Here is a 23,380-nt window from a genome sequence, read left to right as displayed (position 1 = left end):
AATATTCCCAGTGGAATATCAAAATGTTCACTGTGGATATTCTGAACTATCATTTTACCACTCCCTTAGCCCCAAGTCATCTGTCTCAATGCATTATTGCCAATAGCTCTTTTACCTGTCAAAGGTGAGATAAATTGAAAGACTAGAAAGGAAAAGAGATGAAGGGGTAAGAGTTGTGTGTTCCTCTCCTTAAAGTCTCATTCATCATTGAGCCATTTCAACTTCATGGTTATTGTGCAGAGCGAATGTCTTACTGGATCTAGTCTCCTATTCTCACATGTCACTGTTGCTGATGCCTTTCTGTTAACTTCTGCAGGTCACCAGCCCATTTATTCCACCAAATAACTTCCAGAACTTCTCCTTGGTGAGCCGCCAGCGCACTACACACATCAACTCTGGATTCACGGTGACTGTGAGGGAGGGCCAGCCACAGCTCTCTTTTGGACGTTTTGGGCAGTACACCCAGGAGTCCTACTATTGGCAGCTTCCAGAAGCATTTCAAGGGGACAAGGTATGGCCACAGAACTACACAACCTTGTCCATTGGACAGGAAAGTTTAAAGATTAAAACAGGCCACCTGTGAGGTGCTGCTCACATCTTATAAAGGAGATGGTGAATAAACCATGTATGTTATGGTGAATGAGGAGTATCCCACTGCAGCATTGATTTGCCAGGTTTCTGGTCCATGAATATTTTGTCAGTGATTCCAGACTGAAACAAGGGTCCAGCTTGAAATACCTGGCCTGGTATTTACCAGGGCTTTTTTTGTGCAGGCAGCAGTCAACGGGAGAGGTCATTTATTGGTGACACAGCGTAAGGTTTAAAAAGAACTCAGGTGCTTTTTGGCTGTTTTTCGGCAGGCTGCAATCAGCGCAGGGCCAACAAAAAGAAGGGAGGTGTAAGCAGCAGGGTGACCATCGCACGAGTGGACAGTGTTACAGTAGTCTAGCTATGGTTCAACAGGCCCAGGTAAGAATAGGCTTGGGCAGGCACAGGTAGAGATTCTAAGTAAGTTTCTAGTAGTTCCTACTGTTTGTAAGTACCTATAGATAGTGTACTGAGAACGGATCCAGAGATAGTGGGATGTTCTTTGTGTGAGATCAAAGTTCAAAGTAAATTTATTATCAAAGTTCGTATAATGTCACCATATACAACGCTGAGATTCATTTTCTTGCAGGCATACTTAATAAATCCATAATAGAATAATAACCATAACACATCAATGAAAAACCACACCAACTAGGGCATACAACCAGTGTACAATAGACTGCAAACTGTGCAAATGCAAAAATAAATAATAAGCAATAAACACCAAGAACATGAGATGAAGAGTCCTTGAAAGTGAGTCCATAGGTTGTGGGAATATTTCAGTGATGCAGCAAGTGAAATTATCCCCTTTGGTTCAAGAGCCTGAGGGTTGAGGGGTTATAACTGTTCCTGAACCTGGCGGGGTGGCTGCTGCGGCTCTTGTACCCCCTTCCTGATGGTAGTAGAGAGAAGAGAGCTTGACCTTGGTGATGGGAGTCAATGATGATTGTTGCTGCTTTCTTGCAACAATGCTTCATGTAGATGTACTGAATGGTGGGGAGGGCTTTATCCATGATGGACTGGATCATATCCACTTTTCCATTCAAGAACTTTGGTGGTTCCTTACCAGGCAGACAGTCAGTTTTCTCTCCACTATATCTATGGAGATTTGCCAAAGTTTCAGATACCATGCCAAATCTTCACAAAATTTTAAAGAAGTACAGGTGCTGCTGTGCTTCCCTCATTGCTGCCTTTGCATGCTGGGCCCAGGACAGATACTCTGAATGATAACACCGAGATACCTAAAGTTGCTGACCTTCTCAACCTCTGATCCTCTGGTGAGGAATTGCTTATGAGGCGGTGGGAACTCTGAGAGACCAGCAGTCTCCCTGATAACTACATATGCATGAAGGGCATCAAGTTGCTCCTTAGAGACCGTGTTAAGGAACTGGAACTGCACCTTGTGCAGTAGTCACCCCTGTGTTGCAGCAGGCTCGTACCTGGGTGACTGTCGAGAGAGGGAAAAGAATAGTCAGTGAGTACAGAGTACTGCTACGCCATTCCCCTGATAATAAGTAAACCACTACTGGGGAGGGCAACCTACTGGGACACTGGGTCTCTGGCTCTGAGTGGCTCAGGAGGGAAGGGGAGAAGTCGAGGAGTGCAGTAATGACAGGGATTTCCATAATTAGAGGAGCAGAAAGCAGGTTCTGTGGATATGAAAGAGACATCCGAATTGTATGTTGCCTCCCAGGTGCCAGGGACAGGTATGTCTTGGGTCACGTTCATGGCATTCTAAAGGGGGTGGATCCTGCAGAAGAAATATAGGGAGTTAGGTTGAAAGCCGAAAAGCAGGACCTCCAGGATAGTAATCTCTGGATTGCTGCCTGTGCCACATGCCAGCGAAGGTAAGCGTAGGACGACTTGGCAGATGAATGCATGGCCGAGGAATTGGTGCAGGGGCAGGGTTTCAGATTTCTGGATCAATGGGATCTCTTCTAGGGAAGGTATGACCTGTACAAAAAGGACTATTTACATCTGAACCCAAGGGGGACCAATATCCTTGTAGGTAAGTTTGTGGTGGGGAGGATTTAAACAAGTTTGGCAGGGGGATGGGAACGGGAGTGATAGGGCTGAGGATGGGACAGTTGGGATACAACTAGATGCATTGTGTAGTGAGACCGTGAGAAAGGCCAGGCAGATGATAAGGTAGAATTGCTATCAATGGGATTTGTTAAAGCGTAACAGAAGACCAAAATCAAAAAGAATGATAAAGTTGTTATATTTGAACGTACACAGTAGATGGAATAATGTAGGTGATCTTGTAGCGGAGTTAGAGATTGGTAGGAATAATGTTGTGAGCATCTCTGAATTGTGGCTGAAAGGAGATCATAGTTCAGAACTCAATATCCAAGGACACAGATTGTATTGAAAGGACAGGCAGGGAGGCAGAAGAGGTGGGGTGGCTCTGTAGGTAAAAATTGAAATCATATCCTTCAAAAGAGGTGACATAGGATTGGAAGATATAGAATCCTTGTGGTTAGAGTTAAGAAAATGCAAGGCTAAAAAGACCCTGATGGGAATTATATACAGGCCTCCAAACAATAGCCAGAATGTGGGATACAAATTACAACAGGAGATAGAAAAGGCATTTAAAAAGAGTGATGTTGTACTATTCATGGGGGATTTTAAAATGCAGGTAGATTGGGAAAATCAAGTTGGTGCTGGATCCCAAGAGAGGGAATTTGTAGAATACCTACAAGATGGCTCTTTAGAGCATTTGAGTCCACTAAGGAACAGCATTTCTGGATTGGGTGTTATGTAATGAGCCAGATTTAATTAGGAAGCTTATGCTAAAAGAACCCTCAAGGGACTGTGATTATAATGTGATAGAGTTCACCCTACAGTTCAGAAGAAGTTAAAACTGGATGTATCAATGTTTCAGTAGAGGAAAGCAGCACGAGAGAGGAGCTGGCCAAAGTTGAATGGAAGGGAACACTAGCTGGGATGACAGCACAACAGCAATGGCTGGTGTTTCTGGGGGAAGTTCAGAAGGCATAGGGGAGATACATCCCGAAGATGAAGATGTACTCTAAAGGGAGGATGAGGTTGACAAGGGAAGTCAAAGACAGCACGTCTCCCATGACTTCCAGTTTAAGATGGTGCTGCTGAAGTTCAGTGCCTACTTGTGGTGGCCAATGGCAACAAAATAATTTGTTAATTACACTTCCTTCTGTTAAACAATCTAACTTCCCTTTGTATGGAGGTGATTTGATGCGGCAGAATTGAGGCGAGACAGTGGGGAAGACCCCCAAGGTTTAACTGATGGAAGCACCAGGCTGAATTGGAAAGGTTGGGTACAGGTCGAATCAAGGTGGCGGAGTCCAGGCCCCAGAGCACGTCAAAGCAATAGAACCTCATGTTTGGATGTTGAGTTAAGCGCCAGGCCAGATTGAAAAGGTCAGGGTGTCGGGGCCCAAGGCGAGGGATGGGCTAGCTCTGTGTTGAACTGAGGGTCTTTGGTTTTGTGCCTATGTACAGACTTGCTTTCATGGACTTTTGTTCTGAATGCTATTTGCTTACTTTTGTTTACACAATCTGTTTTTTATTTCTTTGCACATTGGGAGTCTGATGGTCTTTTATTCAATGGGTTCTTTGTTCTGCGGCTGACTGCAAGGCGATGAATCTCAAGGTTGTATAATGTATACATATTTTGATAATAAATGTATCTTGATCTTTGAACTTTGAAAACTAAAAAGAGAGCATACAATTTAGAAAAAAATTGTGGGAAGGTAGAGGATTAAGAAGCTTTTAAAAACCAACAGAAGGCAACTAAAAAGCCATAAAGAGAAAAGATGAAATATGAAGGTAAGCTATCAAATAATATAAAAGAGGATACAAAAAGTTTTTGTTTTCAGGTACATAAAGAGTAAAAGAGAGATGGGAGTGGATAACAGACCACTGGAGAGGTAGTAACTGGAGGGCAAGGAAATGTCAGTCGGACGGACTGAATAAGTATTTTGCATCAGTCTTCACTGTGGAAGACACTAGCAGAATATCAGAAATATGAAAGTGTTGGGGCAGAAGTGAGTTTCATTGCTCCAAGGAGAAAGTACCTGGGAAGTTGATAAATCTAATGGTAGATAAGTCGCCTGGTCCAGATGGACTACATTCCAGTGTTCTGAAGGAGGTAGCTGACAAGATTGTGGAGGCATTAGTCATGATCTTTCAGGAATCACTGGAAAATTGCAAATCTCACTCCACTCTTTGCAAAGGGAGGGAGGCAGAAGAAAGGAAATTATAGGCCAGTTAGCCTGACTTCAGTGGTTGGAATGAAGTTGGAGTCTATTATTTAGTTTGAGCTTTTGGAGTACTTGGAGGCATGTGATAAAATAGGGCAAAATCAACACGGTTTTCTAAAGGGGAAGTCTTCATTTCGAAAGGGCTAGAATACAACAGCAAGGATGTAATGATGAGGCTTTATGAGGCATTATAAGGATTGTATTGTGGAAATTCCACTTAATAGGGTTAGTATGTGCTTGAAGATCATGATTGAGATGTGGAGAAAATTCTTTATCCAGAAGGTGTTGAACGTACAGAATTCATTGCCACAGACGACTGTGGAGCTAAATTACTGGATATATCTAAAGTTGAAGTTGATAGGTCCTTGATTAGTAAGGACATCAAAGGTTCCAGGGAGAAGGCAGGGGAATGGGGCTGGGAGGGAAAGTAAATCAGCCATGATTGAATGGCAGAGCGGAGTCAATGGGCCCAAAGGCCTAAATTCTGTCCATGTGTCCTATGTTCTTGAACGTCTTCCCACAGTTTCCTTTCTTCCTTCAGCTCCTTCCCACCTTCAGCTCCTTCCCACTTCTGTGAAGCTAGAGAAAGTTACTGTTGTGCTTTTCCACCCAGCCTGATTGAATCTCCGCCAAGGCTACTGGTGTAATATGCACTTTCAAAATTTCATGCATGCTTGTGAATAGTATTTCGACTGGTATATCTGACTGAGCATACGGTCTTTATTACATGATAGTAGTGCACTTCAAAGGAGAACAGCACTGCCTCACTGCAAAGGTTCTTGCAGCTGAATAAAATAGAGTACAGTGTATAACATAGATTATCTGTCTGTGTGAATCACTGAGTTCAGTCGAGGGTTAATCTCAAGTCTCAGTGTTAATTTGTGTATACATTTAATTCTGCTCTTCTTCTGGAAGCTGATACCTTGAAACCTAAAGCTTGACTTCTTGAACTCACTGAAAACTTTGATCCTTATTCAGGTCAAGTTACCAAATTCCAAAGTTTAATGGTTAGATTCTAGTTCAAAGGTTAGATTTTATCTGGGATAAATTCTGTGAATATCACTAGACTGAACATTGAAAAAGTCTTGCATGGATAGACGGGAAGCAAAGCAGTGTTCTTTCAAAACAAGCCAGTGCCTGTCTTCACAATGCAACACCAATAATCTACTGCTTTGAATGAGTCTAGGATATCAATTTCAGGAACTGTATCGGTATTTTGACATAAGGCCTCGGGTAATTTGTTAAAATTATAATTGTCCACAATAGAATTCTCACAGCAAAATAAATAACATAAAATATGGTCTGCCCCTCAGCAGGTTAATCTTACATTCTACGCCCACAGCTACTTCAGCCACACCAGTGTGATACTAAATTTCAGTGGTTCAAGTTGAAAGGCCTGCTAATGTACCAAGGTAGACATTGGAAACAGGAAGTTGTGAGTTCAAGCACCATTCCAGGAACAAAAAATCTATATGGATGCAAAGGTACCATCCAATCAAGGCCCCCAACCATAATCCCCTCTACTCTGGTGTATCTTTAAATAGCAGACTGAATCATTTAAACTGCTCTATAATCAAAACACAAGTTACTGGTGAAGCTTAGTAGGTCAAGCAGTATTTGAGAGGTAAACCTAAAGTGTCACTGCTGTGGTACTGGCTGATCTGCTGAGTGTTATCAGCCATCTCTAGTTTTTTACCTGTACATTATTTGGTTATTGTAAAGTTGCTGTTACTGAGCCTTTGATAGGTGCAAATAAGTTGTAGCAATCCCTATGTTTCAACAGTGACCAGACCTAGAGTGCCCTGTTGGCTGTAAAAGGATCTAGTGCATCCAGAGAATGTGAAAGGAATGTGAAATGATAAAGGTGGGCCAGTTGTTCTCGCTGTACTTGAGTCTGTTACTGTGAACCCTCTGCTCAATATGTACAATCGGTGTCTTACTCCCTTTTTTTCAGCAGGAGGAATTTTTTGCCCGCATTAGACGTGGGCATAAGGTAGAGTGATGCCTTCTCTCTGATGTGATGGCTGTGTTTGCTTGAGTTTGCCTGTGCATGGTTGATTACAGTGGTACAAGTATGTAGTTTTTGGAAAATTATTGAACTCTCAATAGAATGGTCTTGGGTGCATGACACTCTCCTGTGGCCAAGTTCTGGGCAAAATCTAGTATTAAACAGTAAACACACAGAGATAGTTAGCAAGCCAAGAGATAGTTCAAGGCAGTACTGTACAATTTAACATTTATTTTATGAGGACCATTTGACAATTTAATGATCTGTCTCCCCAATGTTTAACTCTTATCTCCCAAGCTCACTTGATTCCTGTAGTGACACCCTTCAACCACTTTTTCCTCTTTTACATTTTCACTTTATTCTCCGCTTTTTATTTTTATGCTTTAGCTGTTTTCTCCTCCTAGTTGTATTCCTTATTTAATGTAAACTTAAAATGTTAGTGCTTGCCTTCCTTCCCCTTCACTCCCAGCTTGTTATTGTCCTCTGATCACCTCGCCAGCTGGAGTAACTTGAGGGTCTCAATAAACCTCCTTGACCAGACGGAAGTTTGGATTTAAAATAGATCAACATGTGAATATGGTTGTAGCAAGCTTCCAAGCACAAAAGTATTGCCGGATACCCCAGTGAAATCACCTATTGTTCTGAGGAGATTGCTTTGTAAACAGCTCCAAAACCTGACTTTTCTTCAGTACTCCTTGGCTTTTTTGATGTTTGAGAATAGGACGCTGGTACCTCTTAACTATGTAGTTAAACTGCAATATCTGGCACTTATAAATAATTTCATGTTGCAAAGTGTCCTAATTCTTCAAAGAACAGTAGCATAATTTCTAGTGACAAGCACAAAAGCTATTGGGAACAGTGATCAAAGGAGAAAAATGAGGAGAACCAGCTGAGTGAGGAAAATAAAGTACCCTTTAGCATCTCTAGTCCTTCCAGGTGAGGTGACACTTCACCTGTGAGTCCGCTGGTGTCATATGCTTTATCCGGTGCTCCCAGTATGGCCTCCTGTATATTGATAGACCCAACATAGATTGGGAGACCACTTCGCCAAACACCTACGCTCCAGAAAAAGCAGGATCTCCCTGTGGCCACCCATTTTAATTCCACTTCCCATTCCCATTCCCATTCCCATATGTCCATCCATGGCCTCCTCCACTGTCGTGATGAGGCTACACTTAAGTTGGAGGAACAACACCTTATATTCTGTCTGGGTAGCCTCCAACCTGATGGCATGAATATCGATTTCTCGAACTTCCAGTCTGTTGTGTATTAATATTCAGCATGCTTTAAACGTGCACATGTGATGGATCATTTTAAACTTGATGTGTTATTGATCTATGATTAGAGCTCCTCATCCTGGCTAACCACAAACCAATTGTCAGGCTGCATATTCTGAAATTCAGCTTGCTAACGTTGCGGTTCTTTAATTCATTCATTTGTGACAATGTTGAATTTTGCCTGTGGAGAATCTTGCTGAACATGATTTATAGATGCTGAGTAATATGGAGAATTACATTTAATAGAAGGACTCATCCCTAACGGAGGAGCAGCTGAGAAAGGATGCAGCCATCTGGGGACTCTTGGGCTCTTCTTCCTCACGATCTAGGGCTGAAAGGTCTTCGAAGGTAGCAGCCAAAATGCATGAAACTTGTCTTTCTGCAGCCCGTAGAGCAAGCAGTGCAAGGGAAGCCTAGTAACATCAGTCCCATCAGTCTAATCAGACTACTTGTCCGTAACTGAATTTTCATTGTCTTTTTTAACAACCTTCAAAAGTGTGGGAAGGGCAAAGTCTTCATTTCACTGTGTAGGGTGGTGTGAGCTAACATTCAGCGTGAGCTGTAAATGGAGCATGTATTACATCAGCTGGCCTGCTTGAGGATCTGGTTTTAATTTCTCCAGGATGTAGTGAACCATGTATCCTGCACACTAATCATGGGTTGTGGACAAGCATTCCCATTCTGTTGCACACGTTACTTGAACTCCCTGTTTTACATGGGAAAGCTGTCTTAGCATGGTCTTGTTTGGGCATCATTATTGTTCTGAATGCTTTGCTTTAATACCTAAAATAAACAGTTTTGTTGCATGCACTGGAAATTCTTTGGGCAAGAGTGAGAGAGGGTATGATTCTGGATGCAGAGTTGTGAATAAATACAGTAAAACTCCGGGATCCAGCTATTTGAAACTCCGTTGTTCAGGTTCATGTTCAGCTGATTCTGCTTCTCATGCTTTGTTTAAAAAAAAATACCCCAGGGCTCTGATTTCTGTGCACCCTTTAAATTCACCAGGGCCTTGTTCCCATGCACCAAGTTTGCTGCAAAATGTATTATAGAGTCATAGAACAACTGAACCTAACATCCAAAGGAAAACAAGCGAAGTCTGTAGGTGCTAGGTTGTCAGAGTTTTACTGTACATTCACAAAACTCAGAGGAATAAGAGCATGTGAACATTTGTGTACAAACTGCATACTTGTTCACTTTGAGCAACACAAAATACTGAAGGAATTCGGCAGGCCAGGCAGCATCTAGGGAGCAAAGTAAACAATTAGCGTTTCAGGCCAAGACCTGATGAAGGCTCTTAGCCTGAAACACTGACTTTATTTCCCCCCGTGGATGCTGTCTGACCTGTGGTCTTCCTCCAGCAGCTGTGGAATCTCTCGTACTTTTTCCGCTATCGCCTGTGTGATGATTTCACGTGATGGTTGTTAAGATTGTCATGGTAAACTGTAGGAAAATTGCTTTGTTATTAAGAAGCTGTTATGGATGACTTGTCCACTCATTCCTTTATAGTCTATGCCTGATATGGAAGAACAGAAGCGTATAGACGATGAAATATGGGCAATTATAAGTAGCTTTAACACTGAGAAGTCACACAAGCCACACAGTCCTGTCCCTTCCAGTGACAGGAATCTGTCCCAGTCTTCACACTCCTTATCTCGACTGTCGATAGCTGGACTTACTGCTCCCTCTGTCTCTCACAAAAAATCATCTCTTTCCATGTCCTCCATATCCGATTCAAGAACTGCTTTTTCATATTCTTCTCTTCCTCCATCTCTGCTTGGTTATCCTACCCTCCACAAAAAGGTATGGAAATTTTGTATTATCGCGAACAATCTTCTTTAAGGAAAATCTTTGCATTTGGTTGAAGGAGTAACAAAATTATGCATTAGGTTGCATGCTATGCGGTGAGCTGTTTTCCAAAGACAATGCTGTTCATGAGGATCAGGAGGCAAGTGGTTAAAGTATTCAATGTCAGTATATCTGGCATTGTAAAATGGCAAACAGACCATATGGTGCCTCAAAGTAATTGGCACATCATGCCAGGCCCGAACCTCGGGAAGAGCCATCAGGTGAACACTTTAAAAATATATGTTATTTCTGTTTTTGCACTATTTTCAATCTGTTTAATATACATATTTATACTTACTGTAATTGATTTCCTTATTTATTTTTTCTATTTTTCACGTGTTGCATTGTACGGATGCTGCTAAGTTAACAAATTTCATGACACACGCTGGTGATAACAAACCTGATTCTGCATCTCAGGTTCAAGATTATTCGCGTAATTTCATGTACACAAGTGTAAAGGGAAATGAAATAATTGTTACTCCAGATATGATGCAGCACAAAAAAAAACACATAATAAGATAAAGAAAGCAGTAATTAAAAAAAACTCAGTACATGTACAGTGCCTATAAAAAGTATTCACCCGGCTTGGGAGTTTTTCATGTTTTATAGTTTTACAACCTCAAATTTAATTTGGCTTTTTTGGCACTGATTAACAGAAAAGACTCTTTTGTGTCAAAGTGAAAACAAACTTCTGCGAATTGGTCTAAATTTATTACAATTATTAAACACAAAATAATTGATTGCGCAATTACTCACCCTTTTCAAGTCAGTATTTGTAGATGTATCTTTGACAGCAATTATGGCCTTGACTCTGTGTGGATAGGTATCTATCAGCTTTGTACATCTGGACACTGCAATTTTTCCCTATTCTTCTTTACAAAACTGCTCAAGTTCTGTCAGATTGCATGGGGATCGTAAATGAGCAGCTCTTTTCAAGTCCAGCCACAGATTCTCAACTGGATTGAGGTCTGGCCTCTGACTTGGTCACCCCAGGACATTGACTTTGTTGTTTTTAAGCCAATCCTGTGTAGCTTCAGCTTTATGCTTGGGGTCATTGTCTTGCTGGAAAACAATCTTCTCCCAAGTTGCAGTTCTCTTGCAGATTGCATCAGGTTTTCCTCCAGGATTTCCCTGTGTTTTGCTGCATTCATTTTACACTCTACCTTCACAAGCCTTCCAGGGCCTGCTGCAGTGAAGCATCCCCACAGCATGATGCAGCCACCACCATGCCTCATGGTAGGGATGGTGTGTTTTTGATGACAAGTTTAGTCTGTTGGCCAAAAAGCTCAAATTTGGTTTCAGCTGACTTCAGAGTCTCTCACATGCCTTTTGGCAATCTCTAGTTGAGATTTCATGTGAGTTTTTTTCAACAGTGACTTTCTCCGCTTGGAGCACTGTGCTCAGTTCTGGTTGGCTCACTACAGGAAAGATGTGGAAGCCATAGAAAGGGTGCAGAGGAGATTTACAAGGATGTTGCCTGGATTGGGGAGTATGCCTTATGAGAATAGGTTGAGTGAACTCAGCCTTTTCTCCTTGGAGCGACGGAGGATGAGAGGTGACCTGGTAGAGGTGTATAAGATGATGAGAGGCATTGATCATGTGGATAGTCAGAGGCTTTTTCCCAGGGTTGAAATGGTTACCACAAGAGGATTCAGGTTTAGGGTGCTGGGGAGTAGGTACAGAGGAGATATCAGGGGTAAGTCTTTTACTCAGAGAGTGGTGAGTGCGTGGAATGGGCTGCCGGCAACGGTGGTGGAGGCGGATACGATAGGGTCTTTTAAGAGACTTTTGGATAGGTACATGGAGCGTAGAAAAATAGAGGGCTATAGGTAAGCCTAGTAATTTCTAAGGTAGGGACATGTTTGGCAAAACTTCGTGGGTCGAAGGGCCTGTATTGTGCTGTAGGTTTTCTATGTTTCTATTTGGCACTCTCTCATAAAGCTGCAAATGGTGAAGCACCCAGGCAACAGTTATTGTATGCACAATCTCTCTCATCTCAACCATTGAAGCTTGTAATTCTTCCAGAGTTGTCATTTCTTAGTGGCGTCCCTCACCATTCCCCCTTCTTACATGGTCACTCAGTTTTTGAGGACAGCCAGCTCTAGGCAGGTTTATAGCTGTGCCATATTCTTTCAACTTTTTTGATGATTGATTTAACTGTATTTCAAGGGATATTCAGTGACTTGGATATTTTCTTGTATCCATCTCCTGACTTGTGCTTTTCAATAACCTTTTCGCGGAGTTGCTTGGAGTGGTTCCTTTGTCTTCATGGTGCAGTTTTTGCTCGGGTACTGACTCATCAACAGCTGGACCTTCCAGATACAGGTGTATTTTTACTACAATCAATTGAAACTCCTTGACTGTACGCAGGTGATCGCCATTTAACTAATCATGTGACTTCTAAAACCAATTGGCTGCGCTAGTGATGATTTGTTGTATCATATTATGCAATCAATTATTTTGCAGTTTATATTTGTCATTAATTCAGATCACTTTGTAGAGATCGGTTTTGACTTTGACACGATAGTTGTTTACTTCAATCAGTGTCAAAAAAAAGCCAAATTGAATTCACTGTGATTCAGTATTGTAAAACAATAAAACATGAAAACTTCCAAGGGGGTGAATACTTTTTATAGGCACTGCAAATACAGAGATAGTTAATATACACAGGTTGATTGTACGTCCCTAAAGTGATGCTGGGCAGCAGAGTATCTTTACATAAGATGACTCAGAGGAGATAATGAAGTAGTGGTGGTGGTGAGTAGAGGTGTTGCTCAACCTTACTGCTTGGTGAAAATAGCTGTTTTTAACTGGATAGGTTAATGGTGCGAATTCTTCTGAAGTCAGTAACTGTTACCTTTGCTTTGCTGACACTGAGAAAGAGGTTATTTGCCTGGCACTGGGCCTCAGACTCTTCCACCTCCTCTCTGTAGGCTGTCTCATCATTGTTGGTGATGAGCCCCACCAGTGTCGTGTCACCAACAAAGTGTTTGGCCATGCAGTCATGTGTGAGCAGAGCCTACAGCAGGTGCAGCCCTGGCAGCACCTCTGTTGATGATGACAGAAAGGGAGGAGCAGTTGTGTATCCTGACCTGGGGTTCTTAGGCTGGGAAGGGGCCTTGTTTCACATCCAGTCCTGTGTAGCACTGTGGCAGTTTCAGAGAAATCCATTATAGCACTGGAAAGAGGTTGAGCAGGTTGGGACTTGTGACTGGAGTGTAGTGAGGGTTTATTTTATAGAGATGTATGGAATCATGAAGGGCATAGAAAAGGTTAATGTGCACGGTCTTTTGGGTTGGGGAAACAAGAACTAGAAGGCGTAGATTTAAATTGAGAGGGAAGGATAATAGAGACCTGATGGGCAACCTTTTCACCTACAGGGTGCTCTGTATATGGAACGAGCTGCCAGAAGATGTGGTTGAGGCAGGTACATGGATAGGAGAAGTTTAGAGGGATATGGGCCTCGCATAGATAGGCATCTTGATCAACATGAACCAGCTAGTCTGAAGAGCCTGTTTCTGTGCAAGAATACTCTGACATTGTGGCAGTGTTGGACAAACCTAGTTTTGGATCCCATGGGTAGGAAAATTATTCAATTGTTCCTCCACCCTTTGTTCAACATTAACCACCAATAGGAGTGTTTCAGGTTTTGGGCTGCATTTGTTTTCCTCGGAGCAGTAAAGATTGAGGATTTCAAAATTATTTGGGGGAAAGTTGGTGTGGATAGCCAGAAACCTTTCTCTTCAGCAGCGGCACCTTTGAGCAGAGGGCATAGCTTACAGGGTAAGGTACAAGAGCCTTATGAGGGAACTGAGGACCAGCAAATTGCACCCACAAGATCCTTGGACCCTGGAATCCGCTGCCACAGTGGGTGGTGAAAGTGGATACTCTCACAATATCTAAATTGTTTTTAGATGAGCACGTGAAAACCGATAGTGCAAGAGCCAAGTGTTGGCAATTGGGATCAGTATTGTTAGGTACCTGATGATCAGCATGGATATGATGGGCCGAAGGTCCTGTTTCTATGCCATTTGACTCTGTCTTGTATTAAAAGAAAGGTGCAGAGAGAATTTAATGTTTTCTGATGGTAGCCTTGCACATTTCAGACACATTTCATAGTTTTGATTCACGTTCAAATTAACGTGAATTAAATATAACAGTAATTCCCTTCCCCAGGCAAAATGTTAGCCAATTACTGAACGTTTCAACATTTTCCATTTTTGTCTTATTCAACATGCTGCGTTGCTCATATGTAGCGTTTCCACATCCATAGACTGAGAGTCCTGTCGGGCTCTTTAGGCTTGCATTGCCAAATGGCAGGGTGAAGAGAGTTCTTTAACAAGGCACATAGGAGGGTGCAGATGCTGGAATATGGAGCAGCAGTCTGTTGGAGGAATTGCTTAAAAATGTGAGGGGCACATAAGATGGATGATAGCATTCTTTTCCCCAGGCTGGGGGAGTCCAAAACAAGAGGACATGGGTTTTGAGTGAGAGGGATTGGGGGGGGGGGGTGAGATTTAAAAGAGACCTGAGGGGCAACTTCTTCTCAAATAGAGTGGTGACTCTATGGAACCAGCTGCCAAAGGAAGTGTTTGAGGCAGGTACAATGGTGTTATTTAAGAAGCTCTTCAGATAGGTACATGGAGAGGTGCGGCCAAACGCAGGAAATTGAAACTAGCTGTGTAGGCAGCACAGTCTTGGTTGCCTCATCAGGCTGAAGAGCCGGTATCCTTTAGTCTCCATCCCAGTGGGCCAGGCAGCATCTGTTGGGGTAGGGGGAGGAAATGTTTTGCATCAAAACAACGGAAATTCCTTCCACTTGCACTGCCCCTCCCCCCACAGATGCTGCTTGACCTGCTGAGTTTCTCTAGCATATTGTTTGTTGCTTAAGCTGTTTACCAGGTTACTATCGGTGGGTGAAGATGATGGGGCAGACAGCTTCCTTTAACCGCAGAGGTGCACACCTTTGAGGAGGGACGTATGATTTACTGGTCTGCCAGTAGATATGTTCAGTGTCCACGCCTTGGGCTGAAATGGAAGGGGTCTGGGATCATGTGAAGGCTGTTTAACATGGTGAAGGGTTTTGATAGTGAAGAAGCTCTACCAAACTGCAATACCAAGGGGTAAGAAGCAGATCTGGCTGAGAATTTAGTAGGCAGCAGGTCACTTCGCTCATGAACACTCTGTCTGAAACAGATTCCATGTTAGCTATCCAACAGGTTCTTGGATAAATACTAAAAGGGAAAACCTGTGGGGGAGAGCAGGGATAGTATAGGACAGTGGGCTAAGTGGCCTCAGATTCCATCGTCCCATGGTATGTCACGTTAGTATTGTACCAAAGCTTGGTTAGACTGCACTAAAAGAATTGTAAATGGTTCTGGTTGCCCCGCTTCAGGAGGAATATGATAGCTGTCAAGACAGTGCAGATGAGATTGACTAGTGTATTGCCTGGAATGAAGGGATCATTGGATTCAATAGTTTGAGGTAATTCTTTCTGCAATGTAGCAAGATGAAGGGGGTGACCTTAGAGGGGTTAATAAAATTACAAGGGGCATAATTAAGATGGCTAGCCAGGATCTTTTTCACAGGGCAGTGGAGTCTAGATCCAGAGAGCACAGATGGTATAGTTATCTGGACCAAGCTGCCAGACGAGGTTTTGGATCCATATCCCACTTTTAAAGGTTATTTGGACATGGATTGACAGAAGGCTCTGAGTTTTGCAGTGGTCAGTCTACAGCGTATAACTGAGGTGGATGGGGCACCACTGTTGAGTATCCCCATGCCATGTGAGTGCTCCCTCGACATACAGAGAGCCCCTTCACAGTTCTGGCCCACACATGCCTTGCCCGTTTGAGTAAACAGTAAGACTGGATGAAACATTGTCTCACCTGAACCATGAATTGAGGAAAATTAAGTTTGGATGCAAAAATGTGCGTTCGCTTTCAATTGCTGTTGATTTTTTCATACAGATAAAAAGTGCATCTAAGATTCCCTCTTTGCAAGATCAAGAATCATCAAATCTCATTTCTTCCTCTTTTTGGGGCCCAAGGACGGAGAAGGTAGCTGTGGTTAGCGGCATGAAATGTTCCAGAACCTTTGTGACCTTCTGCATGACAATGATGTGACTGTATTCAGAAAGTTTTTCATGAGGGAATATGCTGGAAATAGACAGCAGGGTGGATAGCATCTGCGGAGAGAGAAAGAACATGACTGTTTTAGCTTGACTGATTTTCATTGATGTTCGTATGTCCCTGCAAATATTCCCAGGTGTTCAGATTTCCAGCATTTCCCTGTGAATCAGTCAGCCTTTTGAACTGCAGACCACAGATTTCTGGGTGAGATACCTGTTTAGAAACATAGAAACATAGAAAACAGGTGCAGGAGTAGGCCATTCGGCCCTTCGAGCCCGCACCGCCATTTATTATGATCATGGCTGATCATCCAACTCAGAACACCGCCCCAATAGTTTAGTTGCAGCTGTTGCTCAAATGCCCACGAAACCATGCCAGTTCCATTGGCCTAAGGTGTTAGAACAATCAGCCGAGCAATGTGTTTGTGTGATGTGATCCATTTCGCATGTGGTTTCAGCATGAAACCATCCCCTGCTGATCAGCATGTTTTTGTTGGATTTTTTTGCTACACTAATATTGGATGTGGGTTTGCTGTTGACTCTGAAGTGTGTCCATGTCATGTGCAAACTATCGTGGACAGTTCCTATCGGGTGTTGAGCTGGGGAGAAGACCTGGAGAGCTCTCCTCCTCAGCTCTCAACAGATCTGAACATAGAAGGTCAGCCTGTCCCTACTTCCTGATTTTCTACTGGAAATAATGTTGGTTGTTGGGTGTGTCCACCCTAACCTGGTGGATGTCTTGAAAATGTGTTGTATTGGTGGGTTAATGCTGTTGATCACTAATTGTGCTGGTTGTCACAGCAACACTAGGTGTAAGCTAGGCCCATTTGGGTTTATTGAAAGCTGGCATTGGTCTGTTGAGGATATTTAGAATTTATTGGAGTGTAATTAATTGGATGCTGGTCACAAAGATTTTCCGCAAGAAAGTGAGAAAAGTCACGAGAAAGAAACTGAATTGGATTTCCCTTGCACTGGTTGAAAATACACAATTGGGCAACTTAGCCCCTTGTTCAGAGTTTCACTAACCCTGCGGCCTACACAAACTATTTTCATCAACTTACTCTCCTTCCATTTGAACCACCCTCCACAGGGAGGGATCCTGTCAGACTTCAAAGGCCTGCAGCATCTGCCACCTTTTCTACCAGATTATCAGAATAACCAGATAAGGATCTCTTCAAGTTCCTAATCCTGATGCCCAAAAAAAGCTGAGCTTGTATTGGAATTAACCATGGTGCACCAGTCTATTAGAAAAAGGTTAGAGAGATTTGGGCGATAAAGAGACCCGCTCATTTTAGTTGGGTTGGGCCTAAGGGCCTGTTTCGTGCTATGTGACCCGATGAAATTATGGTGCTTTGGGTTTCTAATCGTCACACAGACTAGTAAGGATGTGTCTTCCCCTGGTTAGTTTGGCAACAGAACAAGCTGTGGCCTGCACTTCAGAGTTCATAGTGAGTAGAAATGGAAGATGAACTGAGGATATAGCTTTGTTTAAACCCAGGGCTGATCTCCATTTGAAAGAAATTTTCTCTTTAATCTTTTCTCTTCCCATTTAAAACAGTGTTTGCATCTCATTTTTGAACCAGTTATTTGATTGCACCTAGATCCTTGGAGGCATTATTTGTAGAAACAGGTTGTACCTTGACTGGAGACAGGTCTTCCCAACTCTTCGATCTCCTCTTGGCTAGATGTGCATTCCATCTCAGGCATACGGAAACCCTGGCGGATTGTAACTCTAGGTAAACACTCAGTCAGGGTTGCAGATTGGTTTCTCAGCTGATCACGCAAAGACGATGAAATGGAAAATCATCTTGCTAATAGGAGAGGAGGAGGGGGAAATGTTCATGAGGCCATGAAGAGGAAAAAAAAGCCAGAATATGAGGCTGATAGCCTTTCTCAAAGTTATGAGTTCACCATTAAGTAATTCTCTTGCTTGTTTGCATTTTTTTGCTTAACCACATATATCAAAATGCATTACTTCTGATACCCAATGACAGTTTAATTTTTGAAACTTGGCTTTAATAATTTCCTATTAAAAATGCCTGTGCTCAATTTGTCAGCAGGAAGTGAGGGGGAGGTTTTTGCAGTTATGTGTGTGTGTGGGGGTGGGGGGCGGCGGTGGGTGGTGGTAAGGGGACAGAAGACTTTGCTTCAAAAAATCCTAAGGACAGAATTCCAGAGCCTTTTGCTGACCACAGCTTTGACTGCTGCTTTGTGTAAATGTTCTCTCGTCATCTTGTCTCCGCTCTTTCCCTATCCCAGTATGCTCTGATTTACAAGGGCTTCAGCCTCCTGCCTGAAAACATTTTCTATTGGCGACTACCTCACCAGTACCTGGGCAACAAGGTAACCAGTAATCTTCAGAGGTATAATTTGAAAGCCTCTTTTTTTGCACAGTTAAGAGTTTAAATTATGAGTGATACATCTGCTTCTAGTTCATCTTAATAGTAACATTTTAAAGAGAAATTCATTTAGGATGATATTCTTTAAGGGGAGATGCACTGGTTGGATTAACCTCTGTGGTTGGGGGTAAAAAATATGTCAGAGCCCTCCAGCTTTCACAACTAATGCACATCGATGGTCAAAACATCAGAGCATATATCAAGTTTTGCTCGTGCAACTTTGGCCTTCAGACTTCCACGTTTGGAGATCACTGAAAAGATAGTTGTTGGTGAACATCAGTACCAGAACGTTGATCTGAAGCTATGGTTTGTTGGTGAACATCAGTGCCAGAATGTTGATATGAAGCTATGGTTTGTTGGTTGTCCGTCTTTTCCAATGATGACAGGAGACCTGTTCAGGAGAGTCTGTAAAGCAGAAAGCTCTTGTACTGAGGCAGTTCCACTCTTTTCACCTTGGAAGTCTGGCTGGGGTCTTCCTTGGTTGCAGTGGATGACCATGCCTACCTCTGTGCCTTGCCATGTCCATCACTCTCCATGAAGCATTACAGAACACCTTTTTGAGTTGTTGGATCTCACTGTTGTTCTCATCTGCCCAGTCTGCCGAAGCTGACTTCACATGCTAGGATAGGCATGTCCCTATCTCACCAGGGTATGAGGCCGCTGGCCACCCTCACCTTGTTTAGCCCTCCTATCAAAGTGGTGTACTGGGGTGTGGCCACTGTTGCATGCAAACAGGTACTTGGAGCCACAGGTGAGATCTGAGTGTCCGATGGGGACTAAAGGTGAGTGAACTGTCTCAGAATGGACGTGACGAGCCCTTTCACCAGAGGTGCTACCCCTCCCTGGACTGCGCATTCACACGTACGATTTGGGAAGTTAATTAAGAACATGTTTCATTCTCATTGAGATTGTGGAGAGAACATTAGCCTACTCTTCCAATCTCGTCAGTGCCCTACCAGAACTTTTATGCTAAAATAACTCAAGATGTCTTTTCCAATTCATTCCTTCCTCCTGTGTTTTTTGACATTAGACCACTTACTGAGGGTAAACCAGTCTGGTTGCTGTTTATTGTCCCCACTCATGGTAACTTGCTGAAACACAGGATGCTTGTTACTTTTATTTTTATAGAAGACTAAACAAATAACAAAAATAGCAGTGTTTTCAGTGTAGGCATGTATGTGGTTTTGCTAAAGAATCCTGTGAAATGGTGAAAAGCTGGAGTTAGTGGGGTGCTACTGCTGGTTGGGCGGTGGATGTAGATAGAGCAGGAGCGGACCTCATGGAACAATGACCACTGCTGCAGGCCGGCTGGGCTGAATGGCTTCTTCACAAACGAGAAAATCTGCAGATGCTGGAAACCCAATGCAACACACAAAGAATGCTGGAGGAACTTGGCAGGCCAGGCGTCCTCTATGGAAAAGAGTAATCAGTTGATGTTTCGGGGTGAAACCCTTCATCGTGATGAATAGCCTGGGCCCAAAATGTTGACTGTTTACTCTTTTCCATAGATGCTGTCTCACCTGCTGAGTTCCTCTGGCATTTTGTATGTGTTGCTGGGAATCGCTTTTGTCTATTTGGAGCTGGTATCATAGAGATAAAAGCACATTGAAATTATGCATATTAACACTGATCGGTGGCAGATGGAGGTATTTCTTAACAGAGTTGAGCAGATGCAGTGGTTTAACTCAACGTTTACTTATTTAGATGGAGTTCTCAACCAAAATCAGTGAAGGACTTTGATCAGGAGGTTCTGTCTCATCATGAGAAAAATCAACACACATCAAAGTTGCTGGTGAATGCAGCAGGCCAGGCAGCATCTCTAGGAAGAGGTACAGTCAACTGTACCTCTTCCTAGAAATATCACTAACAACTTTTATGTGTGTTGCTTGAAATTCCAGCATCTGCAGATTTCGTCGTGTATGAGAAAAATCAGATGATTTTGTTAATGGGGCAGCCTTGCACGTGCTCTCAGACTTCCAAAGAGAAGATGGCTTTAACCTGCAGACTACTCATGTACAGTAATATTCAGTATTCAACAGAGGCTTCATGGAGATGAAACTACTCTCTCTGCTGAGCTCGTGCTGTGCATTGCTGATTGTGATTCTCTATATTTACTGCTAGTCACTGTATTAGCAGTGGTATACTTCGATGGCAACTTACGATTACTGCTATTAATATCTTCCTCTCTATAAATATTCTTTGGTCATTGAATTGTAATGATGGGAAGTTTGTTTAAACATCCCACAGCTCATGTTTATCTGCCCTCCTTCCAAAACCATCTCCAAACACTGGATCAAGGAGCGGCTTCAACCAGTGGCAGCAAGTTGTTAATCTCTTCGGGTGCTCCGACACTATTCCAGTCCATTCTCCTTCAGTGCTCTGTTCCACAATTGCTTCCCAGCCACGGTGCTAATCCAGTTCTGAGCAGTGCTCTGTAATACTAGTTAATTTCAAATTTCTGAAAGATATAAATAGAATCTGCAAGTAATAAATTTCTAGTCAACAGCTCAGAGTTTACCTGGTATAAGTTTCAGCAAGTTATAAAATTGCTCACTATCTTTTCGTGGGTATCTAACTTGACTGTTGACTGAGAGCTATACTAGGGAGAATGTGTTTTCTTGCAATGCCAAACACTGTGGTGTAATAAGAGTGCCAATCTACCTTGTAATTTTTCCTTTCTTTCATCAGGTGACATCCTATGGTGGACTGCTTCGATATACCCTCTCCTACGACTCGGGGTTCCGGGGTGCCTCAGCCGAGGATGCAGATGTCCAGATCATTGTACGTCACTGCAGTACTCCAACTGCCATGCTTCATTCAAGTTCGTTGACATGAAAGAATTGATCAGAAAAATTAATTTTAGATTTCTACTGTGTGTTAACTTCCTCATGAATGGCAAGGTGGGGTTCTGACATTAGCAGGGAAGTGGGTTCCGACCTTATCTGGGGGGTTGGGGAAAGGTGACTATTCACATTTGGTACATATCAGCTACCAACCCCAGAGAGAGGCACAGACATCAAACAACAGACCACTCAGCTGAGATGCAATAAACCTCTAATTGATTAAGGGTTTCTTATTTAAATTGTTTTCTCTGACAGTTTCTGCAGGTTTGTTTTGGCAAACAGCTGGACATCTGAGAAAATAAGGCCTTGTTTAATGCTGCTTCAGGAGTAACTGGAAAATTATTTAGTTTCTGAGTCCCTTTTTTATAGCTGTTGCATTTATTTGTTATTTTGTGTATAATTATTTAATTTGCTGCTTTGGTCCACATTAGAACAGTAAGATAAGAGCATGCATGGTCAACATGCAGGACAACCGGGGTATTAGTGAGGCTCCACATCATATTCAAAGCTTCCCATTGCTCTTAAGGAATGGCTTAAAGAACTATGGGACTGCGAAAGGCAGCACAACAAAACAGAGAGTAGAAGTAAGGGAATAAGGGAGACAAGAAATGGTATGTGATGGTTTATTGTGGTGCATCTGCCAGGTGACGTCAAGATTGGAGGGGTAGTGGAAGGAAGGATTTGAAAGCTTGCTCTGTGATCTGGACCAGCTGGAAAAATGGAGTGAAAAATGGCAGATGAAGTTTAGTGCAGACAAGAGTGAGGTTTTGTACTTTGGCAGGACAAACCAGGATCAGACTAACACAGTAGTAGTAGGGCTCTGAGGTGCATGGTAGAATGAACATAAGAAATAGGAGCAGGAGTCGGCCATCCAGCCCATCGAGCCTGTCCCGCCACTCAATAAGATCATGGCTGATCTGTCCGGAAACTCAGTTCCATCTACTTTCCTTTTCCCTATAACCCTTAATTCTCCTACTATGTAAAAATCTATCTAACTGTATCTTAAACAATGAAGAAGCCTCAACTGCTTCCCCAGGCAGAGAATTTCACAGATTCATCACTCTCTGGGAAAAACAGTTTCTCCTCATCTCTGTCCTAAATCTTCTCCCCTGAATCTTGAGGCAATGTCCCCAAGTTATAGTCTCACCTACCAATGGAAACAACTTTCCTACTTCTATCTTATCTATCCCTTTCAAAATCATGTATGTTTCTAGAAGATCCCCTCTCATTCTTCTGAATTCCAGAGAGTATAGTCTCAGGCAACTCAATCTCTCCTCATAGGTTAACCCCTTCATCTCTGGAATCAACCTGGTGAACCTCCTCTGCACTACCTCCAAAGCCAGTATATCCTTCCTCAAGTATGGAGACCAGAACTGCACACAGTACTCCAGGTGCGGCCTCACCAGTGCCCTGTATAGTTGCAGCATGACCTCCCTGCTCTTGAATTCAATCCCTCTAGCAATGAAGGCCAACATTCCATTTGACTTCTTAATAACCTGTTGTACCTGCAAGCCAACTTTTTGTGATTTATGCACAAGCACTCCCAAGTCCCTCTGCACAACAGCATGCTGCAATCTTTCACCATTTAAATAATAACCTGCTCTTCTATTATTCCTCCAAAGTGGATGATCTCGCATTTACCAACTTTGTATTCCATCTGTCAGACCCTGGCCCATTCATTTAACCTATGTATATCCCTCTGCAGACTCTCCACATCCTCTGTACAATTTGCTTTTCCACTCAGTTTAGTGTCATCAGCAAATTTTGCTACGCTACACTCAGTCCCCTCTTCCAAATCATCAATGTAAATGGTAAACAGCTGCGGGCCCAGCACCAACCCCTCTGGCACCCCACTCACCACTGACTGCCAACCAGAGGAACACCCATTTATACCAACTCTCTGCCTTCTGTTGGTTAACCAATCCACTGTCCATGGCAATGCACTTTCTCCGACTCCATGCATCCGTATCTTATTTATAAATCTCTTGTGCGGCACCTTATCGAACACCTTCTGGAAATCCAAGTATACGACATCCACCGCAGTCA

The 23,380-nt window shown here is 42.8% G+C and overlaps 1 protein-coding gene across 7 annotated transcripts in view; it reads left to right on the top strand.

The window, feature by feature from the left end:
• The window catches only part of hspg2 (heparan sulfate proteoglycan 2), a 551,229-nt gene that overhangs the window by 316,848 nt on the left and 211,001 nt on the right, over positions 1-23,380 (top strand). For all 7 annotated transcript variants that reach the window (XM_072245063.1, XM_072245064.1, XM_072245068.1 and 4 more), the window contains 2 exons: positions 317-511; positions 21,180-21,272. In XM_072245063.1, the coding sequence (XP_072101164.1) occupies positions 317-511; positions 21,180-21,272 (288 nt within the window). The remainder of the gene's footprint in view (positions 1-316; positions 512-21,179; positions 21,273-23,380) is intronic.

Source organism: Mobula birostris, chromosome 27 (assembly GCF_030028105.1).
Source record: "Mobula birostris isolate sMobBir1 chromosome 27, sMobBir1.hap1, whole genome shotgun sequence".
Taxonomy (NCBI): domain Eukaryota; kingdom Metazoa; phylum Chordata; class Chondrichthyes; order Myliobatiformes; family Myliobatidae; genus Mobula; species Mobula birostris.
The sequence above is the reverse complement of the archived record's forward strand: the minus strand, read 5'-3'. Positions and strand labels throughout refer to the sequence as shown.